Source organism: Panthera tigris, chromosome C2 (assembly GCF_018350195.1).
Source record: "Panthera tigris isolate Pti1 chromosome C2, P.tigris_Pti1_mat1.1, whole genome shotgun sequence".
NCBI classification, from domain to species: domain Eukaryota; kingdom Metazoa; phylum Chordata; class Mammalia; order Carnivora; family Felidae; genus Panthera; species Panthera tigris.
Window position 1 is genome coordinate 146,813,108 of NC_056668.1, and position 15,080 is coordinate 146,828,187.

Consider the following 15,080-nt stretch of genomic DNA (forward strand, 5'->3'; position numbering starts at 1 on the left):
TCTGATAAGGACAGTTGAGGCTTCGTTAAGTATCAGCAGTTTGCCCAAGTTTACACCATGAGTAATTGGAATAGCTTGGGCAGATATGCAGGTTTCCTTGCCCCTGGTCTGCAGCCCCTCTAGCCTAGCCGACTGGAAACATCTGTAATGTGAGGAAAAGAAGCAGGTGGAAACGTTACAGGCTGTGGGGATAAAGCGGTACAACATTTTCGGAAATCTGTTTGGCAATATATATGAAGAGCTTAAAAATATTCCCTTGGATTTGGGGTTGCTTCGGTTAGGAGCCTGAGGTCACGCACGAAGATATTAATCCCAGTCTTATGTATAATAGGAAAAAAAAAAAGAAAGTTCAGGGCACCTGGGCTGGCTCACTCAGTAGAATATGCAACTCTTGATTACAGGGCTGTGAGTTTGAGCCCCTCATTATGGCATAGAGTTTAATTTAAAAAAAAATTTTTTTAAATACATACACACACACACACACACACACACACACACACACACTGCATCAACCTAAAACCCTAACAGAAGGAGAATGGTTAAATAAATAAGTCCATCTAATGAGCCTTTAGAAATGAATTCACTCCAACCCACCCCCTCCCAAGTTTATTCCAAATCAGAGTGGGTTAGCACTGCCATTAATGATTTAACTTTGTATTTTTAACACATTTCTCAAGCTGTGCTGAACTGTGGTTGCTAAATTGGTTATTAAATTGAAGATCAGTTGTTAAAGTGCTGTCTTTCTAAGAATACATAATAGAGAAAAATAAATTGTGTATGAACACACAAATCAATGTTCCCACGGAAAACTGTGTGAGGAATTCTTATTAGAACACATTTAGAGTCTAACTTGGGGTTGACAAAAGGCAGAGCAAACTAAATTGTAAAGAGTGGTGGGATCATGGGGTGATTTTTATTGTCTTTGTTGGTTTGAATTTCCCCTAATTTTCTATAATGAGCAGGAAATACATTCATCATCAGGAAATAACAAATATTTTTAAATCAGAGACAAGAGAAGGCAGTGGTTTCAGCAGGCTGGAAAAACCAGGATCCTCGTAACTAGTGGGAAAATGAACCTCTTCAAGGCCCCCTTATAAAGGCAGACAAATGACCAGGGCAATTGCATGAAAACTATGCAGGGAACTATACCCATTATGTTTGTTTCCTTTTGAAGGGAAGCGTAGTCATCTTTGGCCATCATTTCTCTCGTTTATGAAAGATTCCATGGATAAAGTAGGAGAAAGAGACTTTCCCCTTTCTTGCTCCCCCTCCTCCCTACCCCTCCTCTCCCCTCTATTCTCTTGGTAACTTCATAGAAAGAATACTGATTCTGGTAGAAAACATTGGCATAAAATCAAATCGTTCCTTATATTTGTACGTTGCTTTATTACCTAAGCCAGGTGGTACCCGACCTCTTCACAAAGAGAAACACTGAGGTTCAGACAACCTCGCCTGTGGGCAGACCAGCAGCCAGAGTCCCCTCTCATTCCAAAGGTCAAGCAGACAAAACCAGGACCTTTATGCAGACCCTCCACTGCCTAAGGGGATGGGGTGTCTTCTCCTGGTCCCACCCCTCCTAAATGCACAGCCCTAAGGCATGGGTGAGCCACTCTTGAGCAAGTTATAGCCCCTGGGGAGTATTCATATAGCAGATTGTCTACAGGAAGCCTGCAGGCTACGTGAGACCTGGCAAACCCACCGGGATGAGAGAAAAGTGTCTAAGGCCAGGATTCACTGCCTAATTCACTAGATGTCACCATGCTCACATTGGCCCACAGCAAACCTTCTCTCCTTGCCGTTCGTATTGGGGCAAACATGAGTGGCTATCAGTCTGCTCAGTGACAATCCACCGTATGGTGGTTTTTCCAGAAACACACTGGGCAGGAGGAGGAACTAATAAGGAGCCACCTGTGCAATTCAGTGTCAAATTCTCAACTGCAGGCTGGAACCAAGGACAAAATGGCTTGAGTGGGCCAGCAAGTGCTAGCAATGTTTCTTGTCCCTCAGTTATGCACAGACCTCTCTTTGGGTATCTGAAGGACGTGGGACAAGGCATATAAACTGGATGAGGGGGGCGCCTGGGTGGCTCAGTCGGTTAAGCGTCCGACTTCAGCTCAGGTCACGATCTCGTGGTCCGTGAGTTCGAGCCCCGCGTCGGGCTCTGGGCTGATGGCTCAGAGCCTGGAGCCTGCTTCTGATTCTGTGTCTCTCTCTCTCTCTGCCCCTCCCCCTTTCATGCTCTGTCTCTCTCTCTCTGTCTCAAAAATAAATAAACATTAAAAAAATTTTTTTTTTTAATTTAAACTGGATGAGGGTTATGAACCAAGAGGGCAAATATGAACCAAGGGCAGCCCCAAGGTTTTTTGGGTTTTTTTTTTGTTTGGGTTGTTTTGTTGTCTTTCTCTAGGTCCTGGCTTAAAATGCTGTTTGCACCTGTTTGCCAGTGCCCTAACCTGCCAGGCCCAACCACCTTTCATGCCAGCCTATTTCACATCGCACTACCTCATCCCAAATGCCCAAACAGGCATGATATCATTTAGTCTAGCCCCACAGAAGCCCTGGGAGGAAAGCAGCATCACCTTCCACTTTGCAGATCTGGAGATGCTTGGTCAGAGTGGTTCCGAGGCTCCTGGTCTCCAAGATGCGTCTTCTAACTCTGAATCCAGTGCTCTTTCCACACTACTCTTTTCTTGAACCCCTAAATATGTCTTCCCTCACTTTTCCCCCGTTTTCAAATAGACGGTTTTTTTGTGTGCACCACAGTAACGCAAACGGAGCATGCGTGTTCACTCAGTTTTCATTTAACAGTGAAATTGATCTGACCTGTTTCATGAGAATCACAATTATTCTTGGGCTGCATGGCAATTAAACATAAATAAATGGTACACAGTTTTTCCACTGTCAAATCTAAAAATGATGAAGATGCACCATTGTGCACCGGGCACTACGATTGGTGCTGAGGATGTCGGGATAAAGGCAAGAAGAGTCTGCATGCTTCGGAGGACTTGCTATGTGCTAGGCATGGTGCGGAGAGTTGCCCGTGCCTTAATTTATCTAATCCTCATGGGAGGCATGGCAGGTTGCGTTTTTGAAAGATGGCTTGACAACGTCACCCTGCAATGTCCTCATCAAATGGTGGAAATGATCTTACCACCCTCTAAAATCCGGGCGGGTCCTGTGAACTCATTGACCTCCAAGATTATGGAGGAATATTCTTTAACTGGCCTGGCATCTTCCTTGTCCTGCCTCCTGGGATGCTCACTGCCAGTGCTCCCTCTCAGAACCCCGCTGCCATGCTCTGAGAAGCCCAAGCCACATAGAGCGGCCACATGCAGGCACTCCCTTTGACAGCCATAGCTGAGCTCCCGGTCAACGGCCAGCATCAACTGCCAGACATGTGAGAGAACCTTCTAGGACGTTCAGCACCATCAAGCCTTCACGTGACTATAGTCCATCTGATTCGCTCCCATCTGATTACAGCTGCATGAGACCCCAAGTGACAACTGCTCGGCTGAGCCATGTCAAATCACGAGAACCATAAGAGATGGTAATAAATGATTGCAAGCCCATAACCCTTTGGGGTGGTTTGATATGATGCAGATGATAATTGGATTAGAAAGTAGAGATAGAAGCTTTTGTCCTCATTTTACATGTAGGGAAACTGAGGCCCAGAGGGGCTTAGAAACTTCCCAAGTTCACAGAGTTAGTAGGCGGCAGGGTTAGGATTCAAACCCAAGGCAGCGTGACCCTGACTGCAGATTTTCCACACATAATTTCTTCCATCTAGAATTGCCCAGTCTGGGAAGAGAGACCGCTAAGCCTGAAGTGTGGTGCATCAGACATTTGCATGCACAGCTGGGTGCACTGAGGGGACCCATCTGTCTTTGCCATGTTGTCTTGCCACCTCTTCAGCCTCATCTAGCTCCTTCCCCTCCTTTGGACCCCTGTGCTCAAGACTCAATGAATTTCATGTCCTCTGAGACATGCCTCTGAGTGTTTACCTCAACTCTCCAACCACCAGTAACTGGTTAACAGCTCGTTATCATTCTGTGTGTGGTTAAGATGGCCCCTCGTCCAGGAAGCCTTCCCTATGTCTCCCATTGGCTCCCATGGCACATCTACTTTTACCCTGTCAATTAGCCTTCACCATAGTCTATTAAAATTGCTAGCTTTATCCGTCTACTTCCTTCTTATTAGGAAGTTCCAAAAGGGCAATGAACATGTACTTCCATGTCCAACACGGAGCCTGGCACTTTGTAGATACTCAGTAAATTCTGGTTGAATGAATGCCATGGAAGATTGCTCATTGCTCAAGGAAGGCTTCCCACAGGTAGTGACATTTCAGCGAGACTTAGTTGGACCATTGGCAATTTGCCAGGTCAACAGTTCTCAGCCAGGGGCATCAGTATCACTTGTGGTGGGACTTCTTCTAAACACAGAGGTCCCGGCTCCACCTGAGCACCCTGAATTGGGATCCTCAGGGCTGAGCCTCGGCAGGTGTATTTTCACAGGTGGTTCTAATTTGCAAATCACAACACAAACTAGGGAAAGATAAGCAAGACATTCCCTGCAGAGAATCACGGGAACCAAGATGGGAATGTGTCAGAGCAGTAGCTGCGATCAGGGCGACACCATCACGACAGTAGACACCTCATTGTCATCATTATCAGTGTCCGTAGCAATTCCTGGAATCCTCTGGTGCAGTTTCATGCCTCCTGCCTAGGCATATTCCATTCCCTTTTTTGCCCACCCAACACATTTTTAATCATCCTTCAAGACACAGTTCCAAGCACCAGCTCCTCCGTGAACCTTCCTCCTCCCCTTTCAGGACAAGCTGGTTCCTCCCTCCTGTGGGCCATCCCTGCAGTTCTGTATTAATCTCACAAATGTGTACTGCATACTACTTTGGGCCAGGCACTCTGTTTCACACTGGACATGAGCGGGGAACCTTCCAGTCCAGACCTGGACTCTGCCCCATGGCGGTGACAATCACAGCTCCCTCTATCACCTGGCTCTATTCCCCCATATTCCAAACTCCCTGGGCAAGGGCGTTCCTCACCAATGAATTGTTCTGCCCGGCATGTGGAAGGGTCCAGTAACGTTTGCTGAATGATGCATGAGTCACAAATAACTAGGTGAGTCCTCTTTCTCCCCCTCTGTCCCTCCCAGTGAAATTTCCCCCCAGAAGCTCTTTTAGTTACTCAGATTGCCTGACATTGCATTACAGACCCCAAAAGTCTTTTATTTCCCCCTTAGAAAAGGTTTCCGATGCTTATGGTTATGGAACAGTGGCCCACTGGGGAGTCCCTCAGCCTCCAGGTGGTAGAACCTTCTTGTTTAAATACATAAGGACAGAAGGAATAATAACTTTTGAATGTTCGGTGGAACTCTCCAATGAAACCATCCAGACTTGCAATTTTCTTTATCTTGCTTTTCTTTTTTCACAACCTGGAGATCAAGAGTTTCATGCTCTACCAACTGAGCCAGCCAGGTACCCCTTGGAACAAAAACTTGAAAAAAAAAAAAAAAGGTAACATATATTACTATGAGCCAACACTATTGGAGGCACCATCTGTCCATGTATATTATTCCCATATTTGCCCTGAAAGTCAGTTCTATTGTTGCTCCTCTTTACAGAGGAGGAAATGAAAGATCAGAGAAGTTAGTAACTTGTCCAAGGACATAGATCTAGCAAGGGATGGAACTGGGAGCCAAATGCAGGTGGTTCGGTTCCAGAGTCCTGCCCGTCAACCACACAGCCAGGTAGCACAGGCAGAGGTTTCCTGCCCAGCTCCAAGGACCAGGTTTCTTGTTGGCCCTCAGTGGTGAGCACACACTGCTCTTGATCCGCTGGGTTTCAGCCACTCTGTTCCACTCAAGTCTCCGTAGTTCCAGCCTACAGCTTCCACCTTCTCGGTGTCCTCTGGCTTCTGCTGCCTCCACGTGCCAACTGCTGACCCCTCCCAGCGCCTCCAAGTCAGACTCCTCAACAGAAGGGATCTGATGGGCTTCTGTTGGGCTAAGCTCTCATGTCAGGCTGTTCCAAATGCTGCTGGCTGAGTCCTTGGTGGGCTACTTCTGGCTCTAGGGCCATCCTGGTCCACTCACAGGAGGCTGATGTTCCTCAGAAGGACTGGAGAGTCTGGCTGGTTCTCAGAGCCTGAGAAACTTCTAAAACTTCACTGGAAAAGGATTTAAAAGGCAGGTACTAGAAAAGGGTCATGGACATTGATGCTTTTGCCCTTCTGTCTTAGGTTGGGCTGCCATAACAAAACACCTTAAACTTGGTGCCTTAAACAACATACATCTATTTTCCCACAGCCTTGAAAGTCCATGATCAAGGTGCCAGCCAGTTCCGTTTCTGGTGAGAGCTCTTTTCCTGGCTTGGAGGTAGCAGCCTTCTTGCTGTGTCTTCACATGGAAGAGAGGGGGGGAAAGAGCTCTGTGGTGTTTCTTATAAGGCCATTAATGCCATGGGCACTAATCCCTCATGATCTCATCCAACCCTAATTACCTCCCTAAGGTCCCATCTCCAAATACCAAAACATTGGAGGGTAGAGCTTCAACATTTGAATTTGTGGGGGACACAAACATTCAGTCCGTAAGACTGCCTAATATTCACTCCCCTTTCAGGGACCTGCACCCTGATTTTCCTTTTGGGAATCACCCCTCCCCAACTCAGTTCCTGTGGTTCTGGAGAACCACCCACACAAAGCTATATGGGTAGGTAGAAATTGGCCTAATAAAAATATCTACCCCCCGGGACATAATGATTGTTTAAAGGAAACATGGCCCATATTTGGACCAATCAGAGGGCCGGTTATGGACTGAATTATGTGCCCCCAAAATTCATATGTTGAAACCCTAGCCCCCAATGTGACTGTATTTGGAGATGGGGCCGGAAGATAATTAAGATAATTAGGTGGGACCCTAATCCCATTAAGGCTGGTATTCTTACAAGAAGAGGAAGAGACACCATACCCCCTTCCCCCCGCCCCGCCCCGCGCCAACTCTCTCTCTCACCCCGTTTCCATGTACAGAGGAAAGACCATGTGAGGACACAGTGTGAAGGTGGCGGTCTCCAAGCCAGGAAGAGAGGCCTCACCAGAAATCAACCCTGATGGCACCTCGATCTTGGACTTCCAGCCTCCAGAACCAAAAGAAAATAAGTTCTGACTGTGCCTGATTTGAGCACCTGTATTGGCCTGTGCCTGCGATAGGTTTTTTGTCTGCATACCGCAGTCACACAAGCCAATGAATTCTTTTTTGCTTGAGTTTAGTTTCTATCACTTGCAAGCCAAAATACTGACTAATACAGAATCAACTCTCATTATATTCTTTCATTCTATCTGAACTGAGATATCATCATAATTACATTGGTGTAAATGAGTTATAGTCAGACGGTGACACTCTAATTGAAGCCTTGGAACCTATACTCCTTCAGGGTAGGTGAACAGAGAAAAACTTGGAAATTCTTAAATTTTCACCAGCTGCTTGGAGACCATGCATCTGGCTGACTTTCTCTTAGAGTGTGAAGTCTTTCAAGGGGGTTATGGAGTCCTTTGCCCCTCCAAGGGGCAGTCCATCACACCAAGAAGGCCTCACGCCGGTGTAGAAATCTCAGCATCCTTGACGGCAGGTCTGGTCCGTGGGGCCTTTTCTTGCCCACCAGGCCAGCACACGGCCCTTGTGCTGCCAGGCATCTTGCTCAAGCTCTTAAGTGTTCATGATGAAGTGATTAACAGTGTGGCCACCAGCAGCGAATATTTCCCTGTCTGGACTGGATGGCACATTAGCCGATAGTCAGAGAAACGCAGCAGCCTCAACTCTTAGTAGACTCAGGAAATGACAGAGGTTCTCAAACTTCAGCATGCGTCTGAATCATGTGGGAGGTGGTGAGGGGCGGGGGGCGGGGGGGAACAACTTGTCAAAACACAGATTGCTGAGCCTCACCCCCAGAGTTTCTTCTGATTCAGCAGTCCTGGTTGGGGCCCAAGAATTTGCATTTCTCACAAGTTCCCCGGTGTTGCTGGTGCCGCTGGTCTAGAGACAATACATTGAAAATCACTGATTTAGAAGATTGCTAGAGAATTGGATGAAGGCCCCTCAGAGGAGGAGAAATTATCCAGTGCTAGGTTTTTGTGCTTCCCTGAAACCTTCGCTCCAATAAAGACCCCCTATCATCTCTATTGTAAGTTCTGAAGCCTTGTAAAAGGACAGGAATGAAAAATGTAAATCTGCATAAAAAACGATACACAATACCAACTTTATGCCTGTGGGCATAGAGCTGGGAATGTTACAGAATGCCTGTGCGCCTGTCGCAGTGTCACAGCAACTCCTAGGTACACTTATCTTTGTTTTATGGAGAAAGAATTAGAGGTAGCAGGTACTGTGACTATTGTCTAAAAAGCAGACAGACATTGGAGTTCAATTTTTTTTTGGTCATGAAAATTATCAGATGTACACAAAAGTAGAAGAAATAGGGTAATGAATCACCAAATGCCTCAGCTTTGGCAATGACTGGTTCTCAGCCTTGAGTGTTTGTTAGATTCACCTGGGAGACTGGTCAAACTAGAGACTGTGCGATTATCTCCACATTCTCGAATTATCAGGACTTTGCCACACTGATGACAGTCTTCTAACAGGACGGCACCGGCCTCCTAGAAATCTCTGAGAGGCAGATTTGTTTTGGTGTTATTTACAAACGAAGTTATAAGTTAGGCCACAGGGACACTCTGTTCAAAGGGAACATTGATAACCTATCTCTCTGCCGTAGCCCCGTTTGGGCCTGTCTTCATTCAAAAAGTAATACAGAAGGGGGGCAACATAGCATGTCACTTGAATATCTGTTTCACAGCTTTTTTTTTTTTTTATGTTTATTTATTTTTGAGAGAGACAGAGACAGAAAGTGAGTGGGTTAGCGGCAGAGCGAGAGGGAGACACAGAATCCGAAGCAGGCTCCAGGCTCTGAGCTGTTAGCACAGAGCCCGATGCGGGGCTCGAACTCATTGAGGGTGAGATTATGACCTGAGTCGGACCCTCAACCGACTGGGCCACCCAGACGCTCCTGTTTCAGGGCGTTTAAAGGAAGTAAATGTAGGCTCATCTGTGACCCAGTAAATCCTCTCATAGGTATTTACCCTAGAGAAAGGAGTGCTTATGTGAACGCGCGCGCGCACACACACACACACACACACACACACACACACACTTTTACCTGAATATTCACCATAGTTTTATTAGGTATAACAGGAAGATTTCAAATGCACTGTGTTTAGTGAAAAAAAGCCGGACACAAATGAGAATATTCAGTCCTATTTCAAGTAGAGCAAGTCAAAAACAGGCAAAACAAACCCATAGTGGCAGGAGAATATTGTGGCTGCCTGAGGCTTGGGGCTAAAGGGGTGCGACGGAGGAAGGCAGATTGGGAAGAAGCACGAGAGATCTTTGGGGGGGTACTAGCGATCGGGTGGTGGTTACGCAGGTGCACACATGCGGGAAAATTAATGGAGCGGAGCCCGCGGGGTTCGGGCATTTTAGTGTGTGTGAGCCATACCTCAGTCAAGTACTCTTAGCACACGCGGCCGCACCCACACGAAACCCCAGGAGGCTCAGACCCAGCTGTGGCCCCGCTCCGCAAGGGCCTCTGCGCCGTCGGCCCGCGCCCTCCAGTCCAACTTCCGCGCGGCGCCGAGGGCAGGAAGGCCGCTCCCTCCCCGGAAAGCGCCGGACAGCCCCTCCCCCGCCCGAGTCCGGCCGGACCGGGGTCCCCGCACGGGCCCCGGACGCCTGCGCCCCGCCCCCACCGGTGCCCCGCGACCGCACGCCCGGGCCCCGCCCCGGCCCCGCCCCCGGCCCGCCCCGCTATTCTGGCCGGTGGGCCATGCAGGGGAGGCTGCCGGCGGGTAGGGGCGGCGCGGGGTCGCAGGGAGCCGGGCTGGTCCGCACCACGTGCAGCAGCGGTGGCGGGGCCGGGGCCGGCGCCGGGCAGCCCGGCGCGAGGCCCTCGGAGGGGCCGCTGGACCCCGTCTACCCCCGCACTTATGGGGCCCTGCTGAAAGTGGCGCAGATGGTAAGAGAGGCCCGGGGCGCGGGGCCGGGGGCTCCTGGAGAGGCCGGGCGGGAAGGGGACCCGGGAGGTGGCGCGCCGGGCGGCGGGAGCCGGGCGGGGCCCGCCGGAGCATCGCGCCGCGGGCGGGGCGGGGGACTGCGCCGCCACCGGCAAGTTCGGGGAGGGCTTCGGAAAGTTGCTTGCGCTGCGCGGGCCCTGGAACTCAGCCCCGGCGCCACCGTTGCTCCCGCGGACCCGTATCTCCAAAGGTCCCAAGTTTTTCCACCCACCCCTCTGCGGGCCCCGACCCGCTTTCCGACAGAAACCCCAGGCAAAAGTTGCTTTTCGTCTTCCTTCCTCTTCTCTGGGCCGCGCCGCTTCGTACCCGAGCCGGGGGTGGAAGAGGGGCCCGGGCGGCGCGCTGAGGCGGCGCAACCCGACCTTCTCCCCCGGAGGCCTCCTCTTCCTCCCACCCCAGGGCACAGGGCTCCACTGCACAGGGCGCAGTTTCACAGAGAGGAGGAGGTCCGAAGTTCTCAGTTCCATGGTAGGCAAGAGGAATTGGGACCCTCCGGGCAACTGTTCTGGACCCCTGACCTCTCAAGTTCAAGGGAGCCTCCATGTCTAGGGGGTCTGCCGGAAGGCGGAGGATCAATGGGGAACGTCTTTTCTGTGGAGCCTGCGCACTAGTCTCCCTACTAACTGTAGGAAGTATCCAACCCTGTCTTTCCTGTTTTTTCCCCCTATATATACATACTTATGATAAAGTTTAATTTATCAATTAGGCATAGTAGGAGGTTAATAACAATGACTAGTAGTGAAATAGAACAATTATAGCAATATACTGTAATAAAAAAGTATGTGAATGTGGTCTCTCTCGAAATGCCTTACTGTCCTGTAATCACCCTTTTTGTGATGATGTGACATGATTGAAATGCCTGCCCGATGAGATCAAGCTAGATGAATGATGTAGGCATTGTGACATCGCATTAGGCTGCTGTTGATCTTCTGATTAATCAGCAGAGCAGAGGGCCATCTGCTTCAGGACTATGGTTGGCTGTGGGTAACCTAACTCACAGAAAGCAAAACTGTGTGTGTGGGGGGGGGGGGTATTACTGTAACTCACTGGGGGAGCCAGAGTCACCTGTGGAGATAGGTAGGCAGGCTGGAGGTTCTGAGGTCTGAGTATGACCAGTGCAGTGACAGGAACCTTCCACCAAAGTTGATATTGTCTGGTCTGTTCTCTTGTTCCCCACTCTTTTCTTTTTTCCCATTTCTTCTTTAAACAAAATTTCATCTTAAACACCTTTCCCATTTGTTTAATATGTTTTGAAACTAGGTTGGGCTGTTTGTGACTCCACTCGTAATGTTTGCAGCAAGAGTTGTGGGGGGGGGGAGGGTAGTTTTGAACAGGGATGTGGACAAAGGGATGTGGGAATACGAACAAGGTTACGCATCCAGAAGCTGGCGTCTGCTAAGGTGGGGCTGGACACAGAGTGAGAGCTGCCCTTGAATCCATACCACTGGTATTCTGGTGTGTGTACAGAGGGCTGTCATTTCCTGCTTGGGCCAGATCTGAAGGGAGGGGGACTGAGTTCCCTTTTCTCTAAGAAAGGTGTCTAGATGGACCCCAAATTAGGAAGTATTAGCTACTACTAATAACAACAACAAATTGTTCTGAGCAGTGTTGATTTTGAGCAAGACATGTTTTGGCTCACGGTAAGACCTCTAATCAGCTAAATAGAGGGGACCAGGCTACCTCTTCGTTCTTAAAAGATGGGTGGGGCGAGACAGACCCTAATGCGGCACTGGAAGAGATACCATGAATCAATAATGAGTTCAGTGGACAAAAATTGGGATCAAACCCTTCATCTGGTCCACGAGTTTGATGGACAAAGGTAATGGGGTTAAGAAGGCTCCATGTTGGTCCATGAGTTTGGGGCATAATGTCTGTGGAGAAGAGAAAGTTCCATTTCATTGTAAGCTCCTCAACTAGGCTCTTGCCTGTGGCCCTTATGCCAGGTTGCAGGTGACAGTCATGGGGCCTGTTGTTCCGTAGAAGAGAACAAAGACTTGGAGAGATGCTTCTCTGCCTCTTTTAAAACCTTCTTCGCCGGATTCTTATGCTTTCTTCCTCCCCTGGAGATCCCCGGTGATTGCAGGCTGGTTTGAACAGACCCCTTGAAAGTAAACTTGCCCTTGCAGGGTGGTCCTGTTACAATAGAGAGACTATTTAGGGTTGTCTAGCTGGGCCTCTTGTCTCACTCTTCCCCATTCTCCTCCTCTTCCTCTCTTCTGGGGTGCCTGTGTAGACTTCTGATGTTCTCTTGTCTTCTTTGCTGGAACACGCGTGCAGGGTCAAGAGTTAACACCACCAGGGGAAGGGCAGATGGCAGCTGAGGTGGTGCCACAATTGGACACCGTATCCATGGGTCTCTGATTTTGACTCTTGGTGTCTCACTTGCATCCTGAGTAGGCTGACCTTTATGTCCTACACCTCCCGTAAAGTGTTTTCCTCATGGTCTGCTCAACAGACCTGTCAACGTACCACTTTAAGAAACCATTGAAAAGGCTGTTCTCTTTGAGAACAACTTCCTTTCTTTGCTTTGAATCTTGCTTTGAATCTCCACCACTACCAGAACCTGAGGAGAGAGAATAGGAGGACAGCGAGTTCTCAGTGAATGTTGGGACCTGACACGTCACTTGCGTGAATCTTTATAGTCCCGTGGCCACGATAGTTGACTTTCTTTGGTCTTCCTCTTTAGACCAGAGACCGTCACAGTTTTCGGCCCTAGAGAACTGTGTTTCTTTGTTGTTGTTAATAGCTATATTTTTGGGGGGTCCTACTACTTAATAATACACTAGGGATTCTATACTATATACCATGTATGTGCCATTAACTGTTTGTAAGAATCCAGCGAAGTACCATGTTTTGACAAAGAGGAAACTGACTGAAAGGTTAAACTAGTAAAGGTCACACAGCTGTCAGCGGCAGAGGTGGGGCCAGCCCAGGCCTGACTAACCTCATGTCCCCAAAGACCCCGCACAGTTATTGCTTGTTAACAGATCTGGGGAAATCGATGCCACAGTGAAATACCACTTCACACCCAGTCTGATGGCAACAAGAGAAAAGACATGCTACTAAGCCACCATACTAATAAGTATGACGTAGAGGATGTGAGGAAATCCGAACCCTCATACGTTGCCAGTTGGCTGCTGGGAATGTAAAATGGTGCAGACGCTTTGGCGAACAGTCTGGCAGCTCCTCAGACTGTTAAACATGGAGGTGCCATGTGATCCAACATTTCTGCTCCGGGGTATATACTCAAGAGAAGTAAAGACACACGTCCACACACAAACTTGTACGGAGAGGTTCATGGCAGCATCCTTGATGATAGCCAGAAAGTGAAAACAACCCAAATGTCCGTAAGCTGATGAAGGGATGAAAAAACACCGTGGTCTATTCATAGGATGGAATACTAGCAGGAAAAGGAACGGACAACATGGATGATCCTTGAAAACATGCTAAGTGGAAGAAGCCAGGCACAAAAGACCGCATATTGTATGATTCCGCTTAACATGGGATGTCCAGAACAGGCAAGTTGATAGAGACGGAAAGTAGATTAGTGGTTTAGAGCTGGGGAGTTTGGGAGCTTTGGGAAGCGGCTGCTGAGAGGTAGGTGGTTTCTTTTTGGGTTGGTGAGAACGTTCTAAAACGGATTATGGTGATGGTTGCACAGCCCTGTGAGTATACTGAAAACCATTGAATCATCCACCTCAAATGTGTGGATTGAGTCTCAGGAAAGCTGTTAAAAAGAAATAGATCTAGGGAGAGTTTGGAGCGGGGTACTCTGCATGAAGCCACTGGGTGTGGGAGGGCCACGGCTATAGGAAATCCCCCTGGTGTCTCCCCGTATCCGCCACTACAGGAAGGAGCGTCCACCTGCCGACCTCACAGAATCTGAGCTGAAGAGCCTTGTCGGGGGCGGGCAGGGGCCCTAAGGTGAAGGGGTCCGGGTGCTCCTGTATGTGACCTCGCCAACGTTCCTCGTCAGTTCGTTTGTTCCGCAGATATTTAAGAGTTCATATTCATTTCTGCAGAAGCAGGAGGCTGTGACAAAGCCCTTGCCCTCAAGAAAGTCTGTGGTTTCATTGAGGCGACAGACAAGTCCCAGAACTGACTGGTTGGGAAGTAAAAGCTCTGATGGTTGCCTACACTTAGGAAGGAAGCGGGGAGGCTTGAAGATGAAGGTTACATTTGAGTTGAATCTGGAGAGAGGAGTATGGGTTTGTGAGGTCAGGAGCACCCTATTCCCTCTCTACTGCCTTTATTCAGCATGTTTAAGTTGGAGACAAGGGATATGTTGGGGGTGGTGGAATGGAAGAAAATACAGCAGGATGTGAGTCCGTCCTTGGGCAGTTATTAACCTCTGTACCCCTGACGTCTAGAAAGAGGTGTCATCTCTTTTATTAGAAATCTGCTGTGTTCTCATGTGAGGCGTGCGGAATACAGCAGTTAACTAGACAACTTTCTGCCTGTGCAGGGAATCAAGGACTGTGACATTTGCAGAACCATATGGAAGGAGGATCGGAATGTGGTTTCACAAGCAGCAAAGATGGAAACTTAAATGTCTTCCAGAAGTTCCAGTCATTTACTCAGCAAATATTTGAGCACCTAGTGTATGCTAGAATACTGTGGAAAGAAGAGCAAATAAATAAGGCAGATCAGCCCCTGTCCTCCTCCTAATACTCAAATAGGAAAATAAACATTAATAAAATGATTATAAATCTATAACCATAAACTGGGACAAAAGCTCTGAAAAAGAGGCACTCAGTATCAAAGAGAATTATAACTAGGAGTCTGACCTGTCTGGGAGATGAGGAGGGGCTTCTCGAAGGAAGGGGTATTTGAAGGATGAGGGAACGGCATTACCAGAAGAAGGAAAAGCACAGACCATGACTCTGAGTCTAGAAAAAGGAGTATTGCTGTGGTTGGAGGGGAGGGAACAAAGGTGGAAGTGGTTTGCGT

General features: G+C 48.5%; 1 protein-coding gene across 6 annotated transcripts in view; it reads left to right on the top strand.

Moving 5' to 3' along the window:
- Positions 1-9,856: 9,856 nt before the first annotated feature.
- The window catches only part of CMTM7 (CKLF like MARVEL transmembrane domain containing 7), a 50,444-nt gene continuing 45,220 nt past the window's right edge, over positions 9,857-15,080 (top strand). For 2 of the 6 annotated variants that reach the window (XM_042956761.1, XM_042956762.1), the window contains exon 1: positions 9,857-10,072. In XM_042956761.1, coding sequence (XP_042812695.1) covers positions 9,884-10,072 — 189 coding nt within the window. In that variant the 5' untranslated portion in view covers positions 9,857-9,883. The remainder of the gene's footprint in view (positions 10,073-15,080) is intronic. The other 4 variants (XM_042956764.1, XM_042956765.1, XM_042956766.1 and 1 more) reach the window with 3 other exon arrangements.